At 46.0% G+C, this 23,158-nt stretch overlaps 1 protein-coding gene across 10 annotated transcripts in view; it reads right to left on the bottom strand.

The window, feature by feature from the left end:
• Nucleotides 1-386: 386 nt before the first annotated feature.
• Nucleotides 387-23,158, bottom strand: part of ACVR1B (activin A receptor type 1B) — a 38,905-nt gene continuing 16,133 nt past the window's right edge. For 2 of the 10 annotated variants that reach the window (XM_069490967.1, XM_069490970.1), the window contains 8 exons: nucleotides 17,432-17,671; nucleotides 16,346-16,594; nucleotides 12,621-12,851; nucleotides 9,982-10,149; nucleotides 8,595-8,751; nucleotides 6,867-6,991; nucleotides 4,852-4,982; nucleotides 387-3,493 (listed from right to left, as the gene is read on the bottom strand). In XM_069490967.1, coding sequence (XP_069347068.1) covers nucleotides 3,368-3,493; nucleotides 4,852-4,982; nucleotides 6,867-6,991; nucleotides 8,595-8,751; nucleotides 9,982-10,149; nucleotides 12,621-12,851; nucleotides 16,346-16,594; nucleotides 17,432-17,671 — 1,427 coding nt within the window. In that variant the 3' untranslated portion in view covers nucleotides 387-3,367. The remainder of the gene's footprint in view (nucleotides 3,494-4,851; nucleotides 4,983-6,866; nucleotides 6,992-8,594; nucleotides 8,752-9,981; nucleotides 10,150-12,620; nucleotides 12,852-16,345; nucleotides 16,595-17,431; nucleotides 17,672-23,158) is intronic. The other 8 variants (XM_069490969.1, XM_069490968.1, XM_069490971.1 and 5 more) reach the window with 8 other exon arrangements.

The following is a 23,158-nucleotide window of genomic DNA, read 5'->3' as shown; positions in this document are numbered from 1 at the left end:
GAGAAAGGAAGCAAAACCGAGGAGGCTCATGCTGCCAAGACATGAGAGCGTGTGATGAACCAGGAGCAAGACCCTCTTTTGTAAATAGAGAAAAATGCTGAAAAGACAGATTCAGACAGAGCCCAAGGGTGCCTGGGTATCTCCTGCTCCCCCAACACCAGGCCCCCACTCTGTGAAACACACAGCAAGTCTCAGGAAGACCCAAGATGTTCAGACCAGCACCTCTGCTGAATGTGATCTGCCACAGCTGGTGTCAACATCTGCCCCTGGCCAGCAGGAGCATGGAAACACCACCTTGGAACCACGCGCCCAACCCCAACTGCCCATCCCCTGATAAAATCTAGGCAGTCATTCTACATATGTAAGACAGATGGCACCAGGAAAGCTCTGTGAATAAAACTTTTAATAATGTACAGCAGAAATTGGACAGGCTCATTCTTATATTAAAACAAAAGATTTCCTATATTACAATTTATTTACATTTGCATACTGAAGAGGTAAAGTGTCTAAGTGGCTATTTTACAGTCCTTTCTAATAAAATGTACAAAAACAAACAGAAGTACCGAGAACGCCGTTCGGGGGCCTTAGTGGCGACGTAAGAACGGGCTTGGACTTGGTCTGTGAATCCAGAATCCAGAGGTGCCGGTAGCCCTATGGATCAGGGTTAGCCTCAGGGGCCAAAACCACGGCTTGGGTTTCTCCCCCACTCTTGCTTGGTGTTAAGAGTGGCAAGGGTGGGGGTAGCAGCTTCCCCCAAACCTGCTCCATCTTCCCCAGAGGTGGAGGAGCTGGACTACCTGTGTGGTGTGGGCAGAAGGGCCACCTGGGGAGTGGGCTAGTGGCTTGGGAGCGGCTGGGTGGACGTGTGTTGGCAGATCCCAGAGGCTAGTTTTGACTCCAGGCAGGAGTCTAAGTTCCGTCATCACCTATAACCCACCAAGGCTCTGCTGCAGGGCGGACAGGTGGGAGGTCAGCCGGGGGAAAGAAGGGCCCCCTAATGACACAATTGGTATTGAAGGAAAGTTAGTCAGTGGCCAGTAAATTGGCCCAAAGGGTTAGAGGAAAATCTCCTTTAATGCAAGGAAAGAAGCAATACATCAGGCAAATAAATAGAAGAGGCAGGAGCACTGGGGAGACTGAGGCAGGAGAGGGCTCTCCCTCCTCCACGGGCTTTGGCAGAGAACTGCTGGGCTGGAGGCAGAGATGCTCTAAGGCTGCATACATGATGCGCCTCCCTGGGGGCAGGAAGGGGGCTCAGAATGAATGCAGTGATTTGGGGTCTCACCTGGGGTTCTAAACCCCAGGCCTCATTGCCCACCACTGGCTTCTTTGCAGTAGGTGGCAGGGGTTCCTCTTTCTTCAGTGATCTTATGTAAGAACAGTAAATCCAGGCTCAAAAGGGTCTTAGAACCAATTATGAAACTTTCTGGTCTCAAGACAGGCACCCACTTACTTGAATCAGCTCCTTCTTCAGTGCTCTGGGAGGAGGACCCAAGCCTGTCCTGTTCCAGGCGGTATTCCCAGCGCCTGGCGCAGTGCCTGGCACCCAGCAGGCACTCGGCACACAGTTGTTGAATAAATGCCTGGAGAGGCTGCAACCAGCTGGACAAAGCACAAAAGGCGAGGGCCCTGGAGCAAGAGCCGCTCAGGGAATGGGGGTGGAGGCAGAATGCCCAAGAGACTGAGCCCCCGGGGCAAAGAGGAAACCTCACTACTGAGTGTGGAGGGCTCAGGAGCAAGGACAAACATTTCCAGTGTGACTGAGCTATGTGCGCTTGATTAGAGGATTTTTTTGGTTTTTTTTTTTTTTTTTTAGGGATTTCTTTAAAAACAAAGAGATTGAGAGGTAATCACATAGAGATGGTTTTCCTTTTACAAAAACTTAACAATATTAAAAAAAAGTTAAAATCCAAACCCTCCAATAAAATTAAAAAAAGAAATCAAACCACTCCAGTTAAAAGTTATGGCTTCAAAGTTATTATATTCCTAAGATATGCTGACCAAATCACCACCCACAGCCGTGCTTCTAGACTTCATTAAATATGACACTCAGTTAAATGACATGTTCTGAGAAGGCTGCTCCCTTTAGTAGGGCCCCTGAAGTAGATGCCAGTCTCTCCTCTTCCCTCCACCCATCAGGTAATCCAGTAGAAGACCCATGCAGATGCTCCCTCCCTCCCAGACCCCTCCCCACGCCTCCCACCCCCTCCCCTTCCCCTCCCCAAACCCACCACCACCAAAAATATACACTGCTGTTTCCACAATCTGGGATGTGAAAGACAGATGTGACATTCCAATCTGAGTCCCAAGACCTGGCTTCACATTCCTGGCCCTTCCTCCATGGTGCTGAGCATGACACCCTTGGGCTGGCTCATTCCCGTGGCTGACGCTGACCACAACCAAGACTTCTGCCGAGATTCCTTCCCTGCCCACCCCAACCCCTCCCTCACATTTTGACCCAAAAGCCTCTTCTGCCATGGACAACTGGGCCAGCTTTGGTTCCACAGTCTGAAATGGAGGAGGAGAGCTGTGTTGACACTGGGGTGAGCAGAGCAACCTGCTAGACACAGAGTACCACTGAGGCATGAGGGGCTCTGGGGGGAGGGGGAGGGGAGGGGGAGGGGAGGGAGAGACCTCCAGGGACACTAGATGCTCTCACTATTGAACAGAGGCACCAGCACGCACAGACAGCATGACAACCACACCCCCGACCTGCACATGCACGGAAAGCTCAAGCAGGTAAGTGCGCACCTACAGACACACACATACACACACACACGTGTAAGGGCATGGCACGAACCAGGCACAGTGGGGGACGCACCTCGGCACATGCACACACGCTGGACAGACAGGCGGCAGATTCTGTCTCCACTGGCAGTCCCTCCACATGTCCACACGGGGCGGAGGGGAGCGCGTGGCTCAGAGCTGCCTGTGAGGGGGCTGCACTCCAGTTCCTCTGGGCCACTTGGTGTGCTGTGGGTTGGTCCACGGAGGAAACCCTCAGCTTCAGCTCCTCCGGCCCCCCCTCCCAGGCCACCCCTTTCACCACTCCTGGCTACATACGCCAGATGCACCGGGTTTTGCAGGACTTCCCACTACAACCAGTTTGAGTTGTGGCATTGAGTTCTCCATACAATTCGCTCTCAGAGTCTCCATGCCTTTCGGAGGTAAATAGAAAAGATGTCTGTGTCTCAAACCCAACATGGGAGTGAGCGAGTCTCCCGGGCTCTATCCCTCTTACGGGCCAGGGCTCCTGGCCACAGAGGGCTGGGCAGAAACGAGAGGTAGGCCTCCATCGTACGCTCAACGTGGCAGCTGTATGTAGTTCTCACTGCCCAGAGGTGCACATGGGGGAGAGGGAGCAGAGTTAGATCTTCACATCTTCCTGCACGCTGAGCTGTGAGAGGGTCTTCTTGATGCGCAGAGCAGTCAGGCGGGCCGCACCATTGGCATACCAACACTCTCGCATCATCTTCCCCATCACCCGTAATGCCTGCACAGAGAGACCCACAGGCCATCAACAATGCCTCGGAGAAGCCTTCTGCTCCCTAGGCCCTTGCTCACTTCCCCACTGCTTCCCCCTCAACGTGGAGTCTAGCGGAATCCACCCCCACCAACCAACCTTAGGGAAATGCTTGGTACACCTCCCTTTCCCCTCAGCTCTTCTTTCCACAGAGGACAGGTTGTGCAGGGACGAGGCAAAAGCTACAGCTAAAGACCAGCTCTTTCAGCCTCACTCTCATCCTCTGAAGCAAACCCTATCCTGAGGGTTCTCAAAAACACTTTGAAAAATGCTGCTCAATTATGCAACGAGAAGGCATCCCCCAAAATGTGTACTAAGCAATTTTGTTCTTAAATGCAAAATGCCCTCTAGTGGTTATACTCTAAAAGCAGAGCCAACCCCTCCCCATGTCATTACCAGATGAATAGGTTCTGGGGTTCGAGTCAACACCGTGCTGTAAACCTAAAATCTGCAGAGAGCAGATCTTAACTGCTCTCACCCCACACACAAAGGCTACTGGGTGAGGTGACACATGTGTTAACTAACTTCAATGTGGTAATCATTTCGCTCTCTACATATATCAAAGCAGCATGTTGTACAATTACAATTTATCAATTATACTTCAATAAACCTAGAAAAAAAAAAAGAGAGAGAGAAACAGCCACGAGTGAAAAGGAGGCCCATGTGCACTTAGCTAGGCAAACACTGTTCCCCCGAAGACTCAGAGACTCCAGAATTCTATGATTAGCAGGAATCTATGTCATAAATTTGTCCTCATTTCAATTTTTTCCACCAAATGTCATCCACCCGCTCCCATTTCATCTGCCATCTCTCCTGAATTCAAATTCTCCACCCTAATCCCAACCCCGTCACACATGACACCCTGCTCCTTTCTCCTGAGTCTTGGGAAAGGCCACTTCCCTCACAGGCATGTCCTCTTGCTAAGTGCGACTTTCAATCCCCTCCACTGAGTCTAGGAGCCTCTTCCTAGCCCTCCTACAGAGCTCAGCTCAGCCCCAGGGCTCCAGGGCCATTTTCCTAGTTTGATATGTCTAACAGCTTCAAGTTCAGTTTTTGTTTCTGTCTCTTGTTTGCCCACTTTCTTTATCTGTGTCCTGGGATGAAGTCTTTTTCTTCTACTGGGCTGTCAATTCCAAAGGGCACCCCATGGTATCCAGGACAAGGGACTGTAGCCCCAAAGGGCTCAGTATACAGTAGCATATGCCAGTATATAATAACTGACACTCACAGGGTGTCCCTGGAGGCTGACCCCATTATCAAGAAACCCTTTTCTAAGCTAGAGGAATCAGGCAGATGGAAGAGCCACAGGAGGCAGGGAAGCTTCCTACCTCATAACTCTGCCACCAGTTGGGGATGTTGGGACGTAGCTTCTGGTCACATACGACCTTTCGCATTTCTTCAATGGAAGGGTCAGAGGGCACTAAGTCATAATATGGCAGCTGATATTCCTCATGGACTCCTGGGAGAAAAGGAAATATCTACCTGAGTTATCAACAGAAGGAAGATTATTCAAAAGCCAATGACAACATTCACACTGAGATCTGTAAACATCATTAAGATAAACTAGGGCTCCTTGGAGAAGTTGGTTGACTGTAGGTATGGGATAAGAAATACACAAGAGTAGCCAGGAACATCTTTATCATATCAAAAAAGCAGGAAACTATCAAAGACTACTGGGATTATGTCAAAAGGCACCAACTTGGCCGGGTGTAGTGGCTCACACTTGTAATCCCAGCATTTTGGGAGGCCAAGGCAGGAGAATCGCTTGAGGCCAGGAGTTTGAGACCAGCTTGGGCAACTTAGTGAGACCCCATCTCTATAAAAATTTTTTTAAAAAAATTAGCCAGGTATGCAGGTGTGTGCCTGTAGTCTTAGCTACTTAGGAGGCTGAGGAAGGAGGATCGCTTGAGCCCAGGAGTTCAAGGCTGCACTGACCTATGATTGTACCACTGCACCACTCCGCCTGGGTAACAGAGGAAGACCCTCTCTCTCTTTAAGAAGAGAGGGAAAAGAAAGCACCAACTTGAAAACCTAACTGGCCAAAGATAAGAATACCTAACAATAAGACTAATAACCTCAATGGAAACAAGTATTTTTAAATCCACTGATTCATAACAATTCTAAAAAAAAAAAAAAAAAAAAAAACCTCAGTCACCTTTGTAGGATGCTAGGAAGACTTCATCATTTTGAAAAATGGTAAATAAATGGAAAAAATCAACTATTTTTCTTGCCTTCCTATACAAACTATACATCTTGGAAACCAAAAACATAAATAGGGGAAGTTTCGCTTTAAAGAAGAAATCTAGCTAATATATGGAATTGATATATATCATCAGGGTAGTGAAAAAATGTTAATATTGTTCTACACTTAGCCCCAATTTCTGGATGTCATGAGAAAGAAGAAAGGAACTTATTCACCTATGTGTCCAGATTTGTCTTAATCTGTTTTATCTGCATATACTGATCAAAATTTAAGAGGTCCAATTCCATGAGTAATGCCTGGGCACCTTTTCTCCATAATGTGGATTTTACCAGACATATCATAGATGGAAAAGGGTAGTAATACACAAAGGTTCTGCTGGAAGACTTACCAGTTCTTTTCAATTCAACCACTTCCATTGCCTTGGAATCTTTATCATTAGAGAGAAATGGCTGAGGGCAGGGCTCTAGAGGTTCTTGAACTTGACCATGTGGCAGAATACTTGGAGATTATCATAAAATACTGATATACTAAGTTGACGATAAAAAGTTATCTTCTGCTAAATGTGATACTATCTTTTACTAGATTCTGACATGAATAAGAAGTTGAAAATGTCACTTTTTTTAAAAAAAAGATTTTTTTTTTAATTATGGGAGGAAAAAACTAATTTTCAGAATATTCTATGCATATCTGCAAACTTAGAAATTATCACTGTTATTTTAGCGATGAAACACCAGGGCTCCCCAGGAAAGTGGCTTGAGAGCCGGTGTGCTAGAATACACCGCCTCTGATGTAAAGGACGCCCTGCATGAATCCTCTACTATTGCGACCAGGGCATTTCCCACCTCCATGGAACAATACAGACAACGTGTTTTTTTAAAAAAAGCCAAATAAGACGTCAGAATGGTTGCCACAACAAAAAACACCATTCCACAAACTGGTCCGAAGAGTAAACACGCCCTTAGCACAGCTGCCTCCAAGGTCCCACTCCTTTGATGAGAACCGTAAGTGTGTGATCAGGCTCTGGCAGCACACATCCAACAGGTTGTAAAAAGTAAGGAGGCAGTAAATACCAGCCCCTCGGGTGATCCAGGACTCTGGAACTGGGAGGCAGGAGCAAGAGAAGGCAAAAAAGAAAGGTACCTCCAGAATTGCATCTTCGAGCAATCTCCCAATATACCAGCCCGAGGGCATAGATATCAGCACATTTAAAGGAGTCAAAGTGTTTCATGTTAATGGTTTCATCAAGTACTTCAGGGGCCATGTATCTGCAACAGCAAAACAAACAGAGTCATTCACAGAAAATGATGATTGCTCTCTTTAAATCAAAGTATTGATTCAGGGGCCCTCTGAATGCGACAGAGCATCACCCCAATGAAGTCACCTGGGGAGCAGTTAGTAAGCACATCTCTTCATTGCAAAGTCCCATGTTTTAGATTTGAATCTAAACACTTCAGCATAGATCTGGCAAGACCAGACTACTCTTATGTGTATCTCTATTTTTAACCATCAAGATTTGTTTATTTGAAGCATGCTGGGCAGAGGCACTTGTACTGTGGGTCACATGGGCAGTAACAGCACACAGTATCTGGTTGTACTGGGGTCTTTCACTTTACTGAGTGTCGTCACCGTGATAGGTTGAGCTTAAATTTCATTCTGAACCTCTTTTATTATCTTACCTGACTTGGCAGATATATAGGGAGAAAAAAATTTTTTTTTTTTTTAAGAGACAGGGTCTCCCTCTGTCACCCAGGCTGGAGTGCAGTGGTATCATCATAGCTCACTGCAAACTCTATTCCAGGCTCAAGCAATCCTCCTGCCTCAGCCTCCTGAGCAGCTAGGATTACAGGCGCACACTAGCATGCCTGGCTAATTTTTAAAATTTTTTGTAGATATGGGATCTCAATATGTTGCCAGGCTGGTCTCAAACTACTGGCCTCAAGTGATCTTCCGGCCTTGGCCTCCCAAAGTGCTGGGATTACAGGCATGAGCCGCCATGCCTGGCCAGATATGTGGGGGGGAAATTTTTTTTTTTTTTTAAATAGAGAGAAAGAGAAGAAAGAGAAAAAGAAAGGTCAGTGCTAATGGCACCTGTATATGTGAAAATTAATTCAGTGTCATCCTTAGTGACTTTGAGTAGTAATTACCCCACCCCACAACAAATCAGGGACCACCTCTGGCCCCACTTTGGGGTCTGGGTAGCTGCAACCATTTAGGTAAAAAAAAAAAAAAAAGAAAAGAAAAATACTAGCAGCACAATTTAATGAAATTCATTTAGGTTCAGCAAACAAATCCCTCCTTTTCCATCCAATTAAAAGGCAGTCTCATTTCTAACTCACATAGTCAATTTGCAATCACGAGTCCTCGCTTCTTACTTCACTTCTGTATGACGTGAGAAGCAGGCCCATCATCCTTAAAGGTGCCCCAATCTCTCCACCCTGCTCGGTTCCCTCTGCTACAGCTTGGCAAACCTGCTCCAACCCCCAGGCAGAACACGCTGTCTGCCTCCTTCAGTGCTCTCTGCACAAGCTGCCCCTGTGGACCGCGATATTTTCCCTCTTCCTCCTGCCAAGCCTGGTGCCTACCACCCTTCTAAATCCTGCTCCAGAGTCTCCTTCTCCCCTTCATCCACCAAATACCCCCAACACCTATAAATTTTATGGAGCTGTGTTCGTGGCACTTGTATCTGTTAGATGGGACTGTGCAGCTTTCCGGTGTGGAGAGTGGGTGTTCAACTGAACCCTCAGCGGGGTGAGGACGAGGTCCTCACCTCCCTTTTCTATACCTCCTTCTCCTGCACATATGGGAAAGGGTACACATGGGACACTCAGCACAAGCTGCTGAGCAAGGGCAGAAGCCCAGGCTTCCTACCGTTTGGTCCCCACCCTCTGATTTGGGGCAATGTCGATGGTGTCAGTGACCGCATCATGACGGACAGCCAGGCCCAGGTCTGCGATGGCGCACATGCCATTCTTCTTCACCAGGATGTTCTTTGACTTTAAGTCTCGATGAGCAATTCCAGGCTTCCCTAGCAGGGAAAAAACAAGTGATCTTTAAAGAGAGACAGTATAAATGTTAAAAGCATAGACTCTGCAGCCAGTTTGTGTGGGTTTGAGTCCTGGCTCTGCCTCCCACTAACCCAGTGACCCTGAGAAAAATGACTTAACTCATTTGTGCCTTGGTCTTCTCATCTATAAAATCAGAATGACAGTACTTACTTCATGGGACTGTTGTGAGGATTAAGTGCACTGATGTAGGTAAGTAAAGACCTTAGAAGTACATGCATATTAGCTAATATTACTATTAATACCACTACTACTCACTTTCCCTGAACAAATATGCTTAGGTAAAGAACTGCTGAGGAATTCCAAGACAAGCTGCTGTGTTGGCTAGTCTCAGAATCAAAGAGGCCCAAAGATAAGGACTACTGATAGCACTGCAAAAACTACTAACAGGATCCAACTTTCAGGGGTGGTTTTCTTTCATGGCCAGCAAGAGCTAGCTATTGCCCTCATCAACCAGGCATCAGGGATCACACCTGCCACTGTGACAAGACCCAGGATCTCCCAAAGAGCCAACATCACAGTCAACAGGCAGTAAAGCTTTAGGTCTTTTTCCTCTAGGAAAACCTTATTAGATTAGTAAAGCCCAGTGTCTAATCCACCAAGAAGCCAGCTGTCCCCAACAAGGAATGTCTAAAATTACTAAACTGATGCTTCTATTGCATTGGTTTATCTTTTTAGTTCCATTCTTTTTTTATTTTTTAAAGGCGGGGTCTTACTGGGTTGCCCAGGCTGCAGTGTCTATTCACAGGAGTGCAGTATCTATCATAGCTCACTGTGGCGTTGAACTCCTGGGCTCAAGCGATCACCCTGCCTCAGCCTCCTGAGTAGCTGGGACTACAGGGGCATGCCACCACACCTAGCTTCATAGTTGCATTCTTTTACATGCATACTTTGAGCTTCTGAGATACTACTCCTTAATACCAAACAACTGTGTCAGGACATCAATTGACAAATTAGTCAATACTGACATTCTAGAGCTCCCAAGGGAGTTCTAAAGACAGAAGTGAAGAGAACACCCTGCAGATGCCTCTTGTTCTCACTCAAAGCTCAAATCTCTTTCCTTTAGATTAGACTAGAGTTCCTAAAGTCCAGTCCCAACTTCCTCAGTGAAATGGAATTCCAGGAACAAGATCAGGACGGTACGGCCTTTGGAAGCCTCCCCCTCCTCACGGTGCTGCAGCTGGTGCGCTCACCTTGCGTGCCCACGATCTCCATGTGCAGGTGCGCCAGCCCACTAGCAGCAGACAAGGCCAGCTTGATCATGCCCTCGATGGTCACTGTGTACCGGTTCAGATAATCGAACAGGGAGCCGTGCTCGTGATAGTCAGAGACAAGCCACAGCTGTGTCCAGGTGCCATTATCTGCAGAGAACCACAGATGAGTTCTGCAACAGGTACCACTACCAGCAAAAAGGTTCAAGTTGGAAAGGATGAATGTGTACGACACAAAATCCGGTCAGACTCCTGAATTCACATTTCTCCCCTCCACACCTCTGGATGGCCCTCACCCCCCACCCATGCCATTTCATTTACAGTGGTCTACCAGTTTTAGGCTCCAGTAAGGACAGGAGAACACCACTTCTGTTTTAGGCCTGCTCCCATGTTTTTTAGGTGGGCAGTAGGATTCCGAACAGCGCTTCCTTTTTATGCCGAATTTGAAATGTGAGGTGTCCAGGAAAGAGAAAGCATATGCTTAGAGAAAGTGACAGGTATCGCCAGCTTTGTGTGCAGTGCTGCTTGGGTCCTGACAAGACCCGCTCACCTACAGGTGAGGACCAGACGGGCTGCATTCACTACCGCCGAGGAGAAAAGCCTTGGAGGTCCTCCTCTGTGTCCCAGGACCCTTTGAACACAGCCCACCCCCAGCACCTGTCTCATCTGTGATGTTTCTTTTCAGTCTGTCGCTCTTACCAGGCCATGAGCTCTCTGTGAGAGCAGGAAAGATCTCCTTTATACATTATTGTATTCCAGGACAAAAAATGCTTTTCAACGCATGAATAACCTACTTCCAAGTATTCCCAGAGAGGTCATCTTATCCTTCAGAAGAGCAATGGAAGGTGGACAGCACACACCTGATTTCCTCTCTTTCATACATGGGGCAGTGAGGAGGAGAGGACAGGAGGAAGGAGGGAGGGAGAAAAACACCAAAAGCAGGACTCTAATTAAGCCATGCTGCTGATGATAGGAAGACTGGAAATTGGATTGAAATCTCCCAAATCCCAGGCTGGTGCTAGTTCCAGGGTATACGACTACATATATCATGTTTTAAAGGCAAGAACGAAGGAGTCTGGTTTTTCTCCTTCCCTGGCCCTAATGTGGGCGCGGCCAGAGTCAGTAAAGGGAGTGGTCCTGGAAACACACAAATCTTGGCTTCTCTTATCACAAACAAGGGACCCACCCAGCACACTGCTTCTCACATTCTCACCAGCCGCAAAGTCCTGACGACCCTGCAGGTAAGTTAAACGGCTTCCATTTTAACTTATTTATCATGTTTATCAAAACAGTCAATAACATGTTTTGATCCTTTAAGATATATGGAAGATTCCAATTTTATCAAAAGGTGATGCTGTTTTAAAAAGGAACAGCTTACTCAGAGGGAGTAAATAACTCTCTTCCCCTTCTTGCCTTGTTTACCAGCCCAAGACTCTTCAGCTTGGGGGCAGCTGGGCCATTACAACCCCCCACAGCAACGTGAGGAATGAGCAGTCTGCTATTGTTTTGGGAACAAAAAACAAATACTTAGCATCTTCCATAGGCTTTGTAGACGCTAACTTCTAAAACTCACTGCACCACAGGAGCAAGCTGTGTCACAACTGCCAGACTCTTCTAAAATGTGAACCTAGTCACGTCCTGGCCATCCTCTCTGCACTCCAGGTGCACGTCTGCTCCCCACCCCACCCCCAGGTCTGTAAGGGCAAGGCCTGTGACCGTGTCTTGCTCTTACGTGTCATGATCCAAGTGGCTGGCAGCGGTCCTGGCCCACAGCAGTCAATAAATGTTACTGAGTTAATGAATGAAATTTCAATTTCTACCCACTATCTTCAGAATAAAATACAATCCTCTCAGAAAGCCCTTCATAATCTGGCCTCTGCCTACCTCTCTCCACCCACATCCTTTGCTGTGGCACTGCCAGCCCAAGTTACTCCTCACCTCTGCATGTGTCTACAGTGCCCGTCCTGCTGGTTTTTCTTCCTGACCAACTCTTGCCACCGTCGTCTCAATCAAGCTCAGGTGTGACTCGCCCCCAATTTGTGCTCACCTCTTTGCTAATCAGTGAGGTCCTCAAAAATAGGAATGTGCCTGGGCACACAAGCCAGACTCAAAAATTAAAGCAAGAAAAGGCAGAGGAAGGAGAAAAAAAGGGGCCTAAGGTACAAGCCAGACCAAAAACTGAGTCTGAAGGCCACTAGATGACACTTCGTGGACATGCTTTTCCGTGGGTATCCTTTCCTGGCAGGGTTGAGGCCACAGTTCCTCATCCTAGTGATTTTCAAAATAAACTTACTAGAGCCCTTGCAGGGACTACACCGGAAGTAGGTCTGGGAGAGTGATAAAAAAGACACTGAGCAGGTAGGTGAGGGACTGAGTGGCATTTATCTGTTTAATAGCACTGCTTGATAACCTGGGTTTCTGTATAAGCTTTTCAGGAAACAGAAGGCTCCACACCTAAAGAAAAATGTGGAAACCATGACCGTGTTCAGGTCCCATTTCTGCAGGTAACAACGATGAAGGCAAACAGAGCTGTGTGTCCCACAGCTGGGCACCTTCCCCAGCCATCCTCCATCTGGGAATGCTGCCACTTTGGGGACACCGTTCCCAAGCCCAGCCTTTACCTTTGTTGTCAGCAGCAATGAATCCAAGGATGTTCTCGTGGCGCAGCATGACTGTCTGGTATATCTCCGCTTCCCGGAACCAAGACCGCTCTTCGCGAGAAGAGAAAATCTTCACAGCCACGTCACCACCCCTCCAGCGGCCACGCCACACTTCCCCAAACCGACCCTTGCCAATAATCTCCTGCAAAACGATGGTTCGGGCCACTGTGCGCTGGACAAAAAGAGGTAACCCTGCGGACCAAAGAATGGAAAGAAACCCGACCTTGCAAACTGCTAAACTTTGCGACTCCCACATTCAGTGGCACAGTGCAAAGGCCCTTAAAACAGCGTTTGTTCTACACTGGTCCATTACCCACGGAGAGCCGCCGCCCCTGCACCACGTCTAGATCATCTACCAGAGGGCCGAGCCAGGCGGCCGGGAGTGAGTGAACACAGGCAGGTAAACACATACGGTTAGCTGCTCCCTAGCTAAACTACTGCTCCTCTCAGTTAATATGGACGACAGATTTGAATGTAAATTTTTTTTAGAATTGCCACTATCAACACTTTTATGTTTTATTGTCTAACAGTGAGCTCACAGTATGTTCAAATAAAGTATTTCATTGGGTATACAATGAAACAAACTTTTCCGTCAGTGATAGTATGAATGCTGGTTTTGTGGTTGTTGTTCAGGGAGTCCAATAAGGAGCAGATCTTTGAGAAAGTAAGTAGTCACATCAACTGGATAAAATACTACAGCCATCCTTTAAAATGTTAAGTATGAACTTAGACCGTACACACAAAGAAAAAGTCAAGGAAAATGTTACATGAAATAAATAATGTTACATGAAAAATAAGGCTCCTATCATACACTGAGTGACTGAACTTTTATAAATAAAATGTGTAAATACGGATGAAGTCATAAGTGATCACAGATATATCTTGATTACATTTTTTAATTTACGGGTACAAGTGGGTTTTGGTTACATGAATGAATTGGAGAGTGGTGATATCTGGGCTTTTAGTGTACCTGTCACAAATAGTGCATATTATACCCAATACGTAATTTCTCTTTCCTCATTCCCCTCCCACCATCCCCCCTTGAATGCAAATGTTTGGGCAGATTTACCAACTCTGCAGCGGGACACCTGTGGGCCAATCCACCCACATCTGCTTTAATCCGATGGAGGAAGGAAAGTGGGCAGGGAACACATAGGGGCAACTGTGTGCTGGGAGCTGCTTTCCGGACGCTCTGCTCGTTGGCCACTAGAGGGCGGTGCTGCCCGGCCCATGGGTTGCCAGCGCTTCACCCAGAGCAGAACTCTGCTAACAGGTGGAGCTGAAGATGTAGAACACTATACTTATTCCAAGATTAATTTCCCTGTCTTTATAAGATTCATTGTTGCTTCCTCTGACGCATTCAGTGTATCCTAATCGCCTTTACCATCATGACTGAGTCTACCTCTCTTACTCCCAACCCCCGACCAAATAAATAACTTTGTTATTAATCCCCAGGTCTGGCAGATGTGAACTACCATGCTTATTATGCACTAGGCTCTATGCCAAGGGCTTTACATACATTATCTCATTTTCTCACAACCACTTGTAACGAAGGTATTGTTATTATCCCCATTTTACAGAGGAGAAAACTAAGGCTCAAAGAGGAAGGTTATGGAACTCATTCAAATTCATACAGGCAGCAAGTGGCAAGATAGGGATTAAAATCTAGGACCGACTCCATAGTCTATGCTTTTAACAGCAACAGTAAAGAACCACGAAAACGCTGTCAAATTAGACCTCTCCTCTCTATCCCCCGTGGGCCTGGTCCCACTACCTCTGGCCCTTAAAAGACTTCCAACAGGTCTTTCTGCCTCCCATCTCACCCTGCTCTGGCCCTGCAAACCCACACACAGCCCTGCCTCACCCCACCCTTCCGAACAGGGTTGGTACATGGATGAATTCATCTTCCACACCACTGCCAGAATTCCCTCCAAAGGAAAAAATGAACATTCATCTTCCCACGTGAAAACTTTTCAGTAGATGCCTCTTACATACAAGATAAAGTATGGCCCCCACAGTCCTTTACACCTGGGCCAGCCTATCTTTCCCTGCCCCCCAGCATCAGCACAGCATGCTGGTCTCCTTATCATAAGTTCCTTAAATACACAGAGAGTCTTCATGCCTTTTTACTCAAGGTATTTTCATTGGCCTGGAATGTTCTCTGCTCTCACCTCTCTTAAAAATACTAACTCATTTTTCAAGACCCCTTCAAATGCATCCTCTTCTATGAGACTCTTCCCAATAATCCCTGTCTCTTCTATTCAATCCTGGGTCAGCCTCCTTTTAATTTTTGTTGTATCCTATATCACCCAGAGGATATTCAGCATATATTTATTAAAATGAACTGAAAGTCACATGAGCAGTATGGGCTTATTACTTTAAAAACCACCTTGGAAGCTCTGCATATTCTGAAGAACGGACTAAACCATCAGAGAGAAATAATTATTAACTGTTTTACTCCAGACAACTAAATAACCACCATGGTCCTTTCCTAGCTTCAGATGGTTTTCATCTTAAAAAGACTCCAGAAAACCCTATCTACTCACCTCTAGCAGCAAATCAAGTCCCACAGTCAGCCAGGCAGTTCTAACCACTGCCCTACCTATCGCAACAAAGAACGAGCCCTAGTTTTTTTGTTTCTAAAAATATGCAGCTTTTAAATACATCCATCATTTTGGTGCTCTCTCTCTGCAAAGCTTAATAAAAGCAAAACCACTGAAATTCAGGAGATGTCACAGCTCAAAGTACTCCTTGTGTCAAGGAAGAATGTCTGACCATGACTGATGGCATAATTTCCCTAAAGAACAATAGTCTTGTCCCACAGCAAGGAAACATACATAAAAACAAACCAAATGCTCACAAATAAGATCCTGTGTGTTTTAGCTAGAATGACAACAGTGATCTTTGTGTATGATTTTTTCTGTTATAAGAATGAAATACCACTGTCATTAAAATAATGGTTTATCTTCATTAAAAAAAACCTTTGGCAGTCATGCTCACGTCTAATAGCTAGCTGAGCTGCACCCTGAGACCTGAATGACCCAATCCCCTTTATCCTAAATTCTGGTCTCATGCCAAGGTCCAGCGTTTGGGTCAGCTCCCTCATCTGAGAGAGACCTGGTCAACAACAGGCAGCACAGGAAATGGCGCTGATGCTGTGTGGGAAGCCCAAGCTGCCTTTTTTTTAACCTTCACCAGAAAACCCTGGGCAACTGGTACAAGTCAATGATTCACCAAATCCCAACTCTAAACTTTATTCAATGTCCTTAAACTCCCCTTGTGGTTGCTCAGAGATCAATGATTAGCTGTCACCACCTCACAGGAATCCAGCACACTCCTGTTTCTCAAAAGGGGCCCTTAAACTGAGCACCCCACTGCTCAGGTGGAACCAGCTGAATTTTAATAGCTGTATGTACAGTTGCAAGACTTGAAGAGAGGCAGGGTTTCTGCAACGGAGAGTTTTGCACTAGACCTTTGGAATCCCAGGGAATGAAAGATTTTCTGTAAACCCATTATCTTATCTCATTATATGTCAGCCTCCAAAAGAAGGGGAATTATGAATCCAAATGACTCAGTGCTGGTGGAAACAAATGCAGGGCCCCAGGCCTTCCTCATAAACACTCTGTCTTGCTGGGAAACAGTGATGAAAGCCAACAACAGACACGACACCCCGGAGAACTCAGTACCTGAGCCAGACCCCGAGGTGGAGAGATCGTAGACAAGATCTTGGAGCGTCTTGTCTTTGGAGAGACACATCTCACATGAGGGATCTTCCATGTCCAGTCTCTGGCGGTTGTGATAGACACGCTGATGATAGTTAATGACAAGGAAAACAATGATGATGATGAGAAACAGGAGGAACACCGGGCCGGCAATAATGCCTACCAGCTCCACGGGGCCCCACATGGAAGAGTGCTCAGGCTCCTTGAGGTGACCTGGGTCAAGTGAGAGAAGGGAGGGAAAGAACAAGAGTAAAAACAAGGCAAAGCCGTGGCCTTATTTATCTCCAGCACCTACCCCAAAGTGAAAGAGACTCCTTTCCCTCTTAAGGCATTCAGGTTCCTTCGCTCTCTCTGGTCTTACTGGGCTAGTCTGTCTGCCTAGATGCTCTTGAATGCCAAACTTCTTTAGTTAAGGCGCCTCTTTCAACAGTCAAACCCACAACCCCCTTTGCAACTTCACAGCATTTCATGGTACTATTCCCACCTCAGCACCCCATCCTGGACAGATGCCAGCTTCTACTCTTCACTTACCATAGCTCCTCTAAGTTCTGCTCTAGTTTCTCCCCTTCTCCTTTGAGCTCCACAGCAATACCTTCTAAATGGCAGACTGGCAAAGAGATGATATGTAGTATTCCTCAGCCTTGATCACCATCCTTTTCCTATTTGAGCCCCTCTTCACACCTGGCCATCACCCTCCCCAGAGCAGCTCCCTCCACATGGCTCTGGGACCATCTCCCTTTAGATTAGTCCCACATGATCCTGGGGGGATCCCTGCCTAGTTCTTCCACTCTTCACCACTGCCGATGGCTGCTCAGCCACTGCCCACAATAAGCTGGCATCTCTAGAACCGACTTGATAATCTGCCTCCTTCATCCTCTAACCTACAAAATTGACTTGGCAGAAACCCCATCCCTTGTCACCTAGGGAACACCCAAAGGCACTTTCACCTAACATCAAACCAAAGGATTGGGGAAGAGTAGAGAAGGATGAGACGACGGGGGTGCCCTACCTCCAAGATGAGCCAATAGTCCAACAAGGGCGTCCACTCACCACTGGGCACCCTCAGGTCGATCTTGTTGCAGAAGTCAGTATAGCAGCAGTGGGTGTTGCGCAGATCCTCTGAGCTCAGGCAGTAGAAGGGCTTCCCGGCGGGGACCAGCTCCACTTTGGGGATGCAGGTGCGCACATGGTGCTCCATTCCATCCAGGTTGAAAATGGAAACCATGCAGGCCCCATCTGTTTCACACGTGTAGTTGGCCTGTAGGCAGCTGGTGCACGCACACTGCAGAGCTGCAGGAAATTTGGGAGCAGACATTGACATCGATGGTGAGATCTTTTCCAGGTCCTTCTCCAAACTTAGAATATAATCCCTTAGCACACTTGATGTTCCAAAATAGGGAGCTTCTATAGAGATGGGGCCAGAAAGATATCTTCAACTGGGGCATATCTTTTCACCTGTTTATTCAGCTCTCAAACAGGGCCCCATCATTTTCCTCTAAGTGCTCTATTTTATGCCTGTGAGAGACAGAGGAACTACCTTTTCCTTCAGATTGAGATGCCTGATAGGAGGAAGGCGTCTTCTCTTTGGAGAATACAGGACCCACACCCACACACTGCATGCAAAGCCACCTAGGGTGCCTCAGCGCCATCATCAACCCCACCTCCTTTGGCAGGCACCCGGCAGCCTGCAGCTTCCTGAATGCAGTATGCATGCTCTCACACATGCTTTTGCTGCAATGCTTTTTTCCTGCCTACTTCTTACAAACCCTTCAAAATTCAACTCAAATGTCACTTCCTTCGAAAAGCTTTCCCTGACTACTCCATTACCATCCTCCTGCCTTTAGACCACGTCAGGTCCCCCTCTCATGAGGGCAAAAAGGATATCCTCCAAAGAGAAGAATTTGGGTGCATACTTCATAGACTTGTTGTGAGGACTAAGAGATAATGCAAAAAACAGTGCTCAGTAAGTTTAACCCATCCTGAGAGGACCCTGGATAGCACACATACACACACAATATTTTTTCCAAATAGACAGTTTACACAATCCCCTCCGGGACTAAGGAGTTTTGGTGGGTATGCATTATACACAGTGTGTCCTATTTGACAGGAAATTACTGTAAACGAATTTGGCGCCTCTGAAAGCCTGTTCAGCAGCCCTGGAATCTGAAATCCTTTATTTATCCGACTAACAAGAATAGCACAGACAGCAGCAGTTGGTTCTCCCCAACACTGTCTCCCATGAGACTAACCTAGCCCTGACCTCTTGGGATGGGCACGAGTGTAGCTCTGGCCACCAGAATACTGAGGCTGGGACTTGCAGTGCTGAATGAAGCACTCACCCATCAGGGGACGGAGGTGGTGGGGACCCCCAAGTCCCAGACCGCACAGCACACTAAGTGAATACTATCTGGATGCCGAATGGGAATACACTCACACTAAGGCCCCTAGAGAGAGACATTTATGACCAATCCCATGAAAAGCTACCCTGTCATAACTCACCCATTCAGGCTGTAAATAGTCTATCTTCGTCTCTTCCTCCAATACTCTGGAAGGCATCTCTTGGCTTTCAAACCCAAAGACAGATTCTAAATATCTCCACGGCCAACCCCTCCTTCCTCAGGCTTTCTATAAATGAGACAACCCCTTGCTATTCCCACCCAAGAAAAAAAGGAGAGGCAGCACTGACAGGTAGACAGAGAGTGTAGATCTTCACTGCATGGCCTGCTGTATTTTTTCATGCTTGGTCAGATCCCTTTCTTCTAGGAGAAATTCCAAAACATGCAGCTACCTGCTGAAGAGTTTGGGTAGTGTTATTTCTTAAAAGCAGAAAGTTAAAGTAGGTACCCATTAGACTAGGATCCAAATCATACAAGGGAGTTTTAAAAGTAAACTTCTCCTGAAGTTCGATTCCAACCCTTGTACACAAGCCAGACTAAGGAACCTCCTAATTTTTCCTCCCCAAACCTTTATTTCTCCCTCTTTTATTCTTCTTGCTTTTAAATTTACTTCTGCAATTCTTGGAATACTTAATCTAAACATCTTTTACTCATACTGGAATCCTAATGATCCAAGACAGCTAACTCCCATTCCTCTCTGTATCAGTGGGGACGTGCAGGCGCAAAAGGGGTCCCTGTGGACAGCATACCTCTCAATACACATGCTGTGATGTCCAGCAAAGAGAACAGCATCGGGTCTATTTGGGGAAGCAAGAAAGGGAAAATTAACAACTTCAGGAGAGGACTATTCTGAGCACAGTGAGACTCACAGGGCCAAACCCACAGTCGCCTTTCAGAAAAGAGCTCACTTCAGAGTCCACCAATTAGTGGGGCAGAATAGGCAGGAGCCTCTGATTCCAGATATTTATGCTTCTTTCCTTGGTTCACGGCCTCTTTCACAGTGATTCATTCTGGAGAATGAACACACCCACACGTGGCTCATTATTTTTGGGAAGTACTTAAACAATCTTGGTGTAAGACAGGAAAGAACAAAAGTGGTGAAATCTATGCTAGACAGGACGAAGAACGGAACTGGGGGCTGGGCCATGTGGGTTTGTGATAAGGAACTGGGTGAGTCCCTGAGCCTATCTGGGCCTCAACTGCCCAGCCAGAAAACACCACTCATCTTACAGAAATGGTATAAAGATTAGCCAAACATCCGGTAAGTGCTGTGAGTCCTCTGAGAACAGCTCTCCCTACACATATCTGTGTATATCTACATATTCTACAGAATGCGTGAGAAGTCTGAGAAAGATATAGTTTTAAGATAATCATCACTGCTGCCCACACCCCTGAAAAAGTCTGAATTACCATCACTAGGAGCCATAGTGAGTATCATGGTGGGAACAGGGCAGAAAGGCTCAAATACCAGCTCTAATATTAATCATATGACCTGGAGCAAGTTTTAACCTTCTTGTACCCGTTTCCTAATCTGTAAAATGGGACTGTTAATAACTACAATCATGCATTACCTAGTGATGGGGACACATTCTGAGAAACGTAACGTTAGGCAATTTGTTGTTGTGTGACCCTTATAGTGTGCTCACACAGACCTAGATGGGATAACCTACTGGATGCCTAGGCTACATGGTACAGCCTATTGCTCCTGGGCTACAAACCTGCACAGCATGTTACTGTACTGAATACTGTAGGCAACTGTAACACGACGGTAAGTATTTATGTATCTAAACACAGAAAAGGTATAGTAAAAATACAGTATTCTAATCTTATGGGACCACCATCATATATGTGGTCCACTGTTGACCAAACGTTATGTGGTGCACGACTATAGGTCAAAGGACCATGTAAGAATTACATGAAATAATGTATTTTAAGAAGCACTTAACAAATAAATATTCAATAAATATTCATTCCTCCTCTCAATGTGAAACCCAAAAACAAAAGAAAACAAAAAAATGCCACCCAAGTAAAATGTGCCTCACTTTAACCACTAATTAGGAAGTGGCAAGTTTCAGCAGGAAAGTACTATTCAAGTCTCAGCTCTACCAGTAACTAGTCTCATGGCTTTGGGAAAGTTACTTAACCTCTCTCGACCTCATTTTCCTCATGATTAACCAGAAAGAAGGGACTGAACTAGATGACCTCTAAAATCCTTTCCAGCTGTAAGTTTGAATTTAGTTTTGTTTTTAAATTCACAATGTTTGAATCATTGATCCAACCGGACAATTCTGCTTTGTTTTATATAGTTTTCCTAAACTTTTTTTTTTTTTTAAATTTAAAGAAACAGGGTCTCACTCTACCACCCAGGCTGGAGTGCAGGGGTGCGATCACAGCCTGCTGCAACCCCGAACTCCTGGGCTCAAGCGATCGTCCTACCTCAGCCTCCTGAGTAGCTGGCACTACAGGTGCACACCACCATGACCGACTAATTTTTCCGGGTCTTGTTATGTTGCCCAGGCTGGTTTTGAACTTCTGGCCTCAAGTGATCCTCCTGTCTTGGCCTCCCAAAGTGTGGGATTACTGGCATGAGCCACCTCTACCAGTCCCTAAATGTCTTTTAGAGACAGACATTTTGGCTACTCTTCTGTTAATATTCATTTTTATTAAAATAAAATTAATAAAATTATAAATACTTTTTTAAAAATTATAATAAAATTATAAAAACATCTGAATTTATTATAAATTTTAGTACACTAAACCACAAACATTAAATTCAATTCCCTTTGAAAAGCTAAATCTGGACTAATGACAACAGCCCCTTATAATCTGTTTCATAGTGACTCATCAGTTTAAAAAAGTCCACACGTGTATATAAACAATACTACCTAAAACTCTCCTTATTCTGTGGTCTAAGAGTTACATAGTAGAAGTGACAAAATGCGGAAAACCACATCACACAAGTAACAAAATCATTCTACACATAAACAAGTTAGAAAGTGGTCAGAACAAAAGCCTCACTAGCACAGATTTTTGTTATTAACTAGACAAACCTAAACTAAAGCTGGGCATGGTGGCTTGTGCCTGTAATCCCAGCACTTTGGGAGGATCACTTAAGCCCAGCCTGAGCAACACAGCAAGACTCCATCTATACAAAAAATTTTTTAAAATAAAAAAATTTGCTAGGCATGGTGGTGGGCACCTGTAGTCCCAGCCACTCGAAAGCCTGAGGCAGTCTATGGCCATACCACCCTGAACGCGCCCGATCTCGTCTGATCTCAGAAGCTAAGCAGGGTCAGGCCTGGTCAGTACTTGGATGGGAGAGGCTGAGGCAGGTGGATTGCTTCAGCCCAGGAATTTGAGGCTGCTGTGAGCTATGGTGACGCCACTGCACTCTAGCCTACCCTGTCACACACACAAAAACAAAAACCACCTAAAGACAAAACCACCCTGGCAGGATTTGAACATGGTTCCAAAGTATGATTAGAAAGTGGTTTGTGGTAGGATGTAAATGCAAATTTGATTCATGAGAGAGGCTGTGTTTTCAGAAGGGCTGACAAATCCCAACCTGGGCAGACTCTGTCTAGCTGTGTATTATGAAGGCATCTAACACAGTCGGGCCTCAGAAAAGACAGGCACCCAGTGACACCGTGGCTCACTCAGGAATTCCCAAGAATTCCCAGGGTTGGACTCACAGCCACTCGGCCCAACATCCTATCCCAGACCAACTCCAGGAACAGGTGTGGGAGAGTGCAGTGTGATGGCGCCTCCCTTAAAAGGTAAGAGGCACACACCAAAACATCCAAGACTGTCCTAATAAATGAAGGTCCAGGAATGTCTAAAACTTTTTGAAGCTACGGTAATTATGAATTTTACCAAATATTAATTATTCCTTGGGGATAAGAAATTTCATAAATTTAGTTACTAGTTGTAGAATGCTGTCCTGTATGCTAAACTTGCCTCTTTCAAATTTCATCAGACAACCTTCTAGAGTATCCAAGATTTGGTGACCAAATCAGCCTGTGTTGTCCTTCCTCTGCGTGATTTCATAACTTGATCATAAGCTGCCTCTCAGTCCTCATCCTTCCCAATGAGAGCACCCATCAGACAGGCCACCTTGCTAAGGACAGCCTACTACAACCTGGACCACACCCAAACCCCCACAGTTTCCTTGGGACAGAACAAAGACCGTAACTCTATACGACTCTGGTTTTAGGATCAGAGACACCAGTTTTATATTAGCGTAGGATGTTTTCAGTTTTGTTTCCCATAAGAAAACACTGTGCACAGCTACAGTGTGTTATTTTATCAAGAGCTGTCACATTCATTCTCTGTGATCCCCACAGGAACGCAGGGAGCTGAGGCAGGGGAGCTGCCCCACAGC

Source organism: Eulemur rufifrons, chromosome 16, assembly GCF_041146395.1.
Source record: "Eulemur rufifrons isolate Redbay chromosome 16, OSU_ERuf_1, whole genome shotgun sequence".
Classification (NCBI taxonomy): domain Eukaryota; kingdom Metazoa; phylum Chordata; class Mammalia; order Primates; family Lemuridae; genus Eulemur; species Eulemur rufifrons.
The sequence above is the reverse complement of the archived record's forward strand: the minus strand, read 5'-3'. Positions and strand labels throughout refer to the sequence as shown.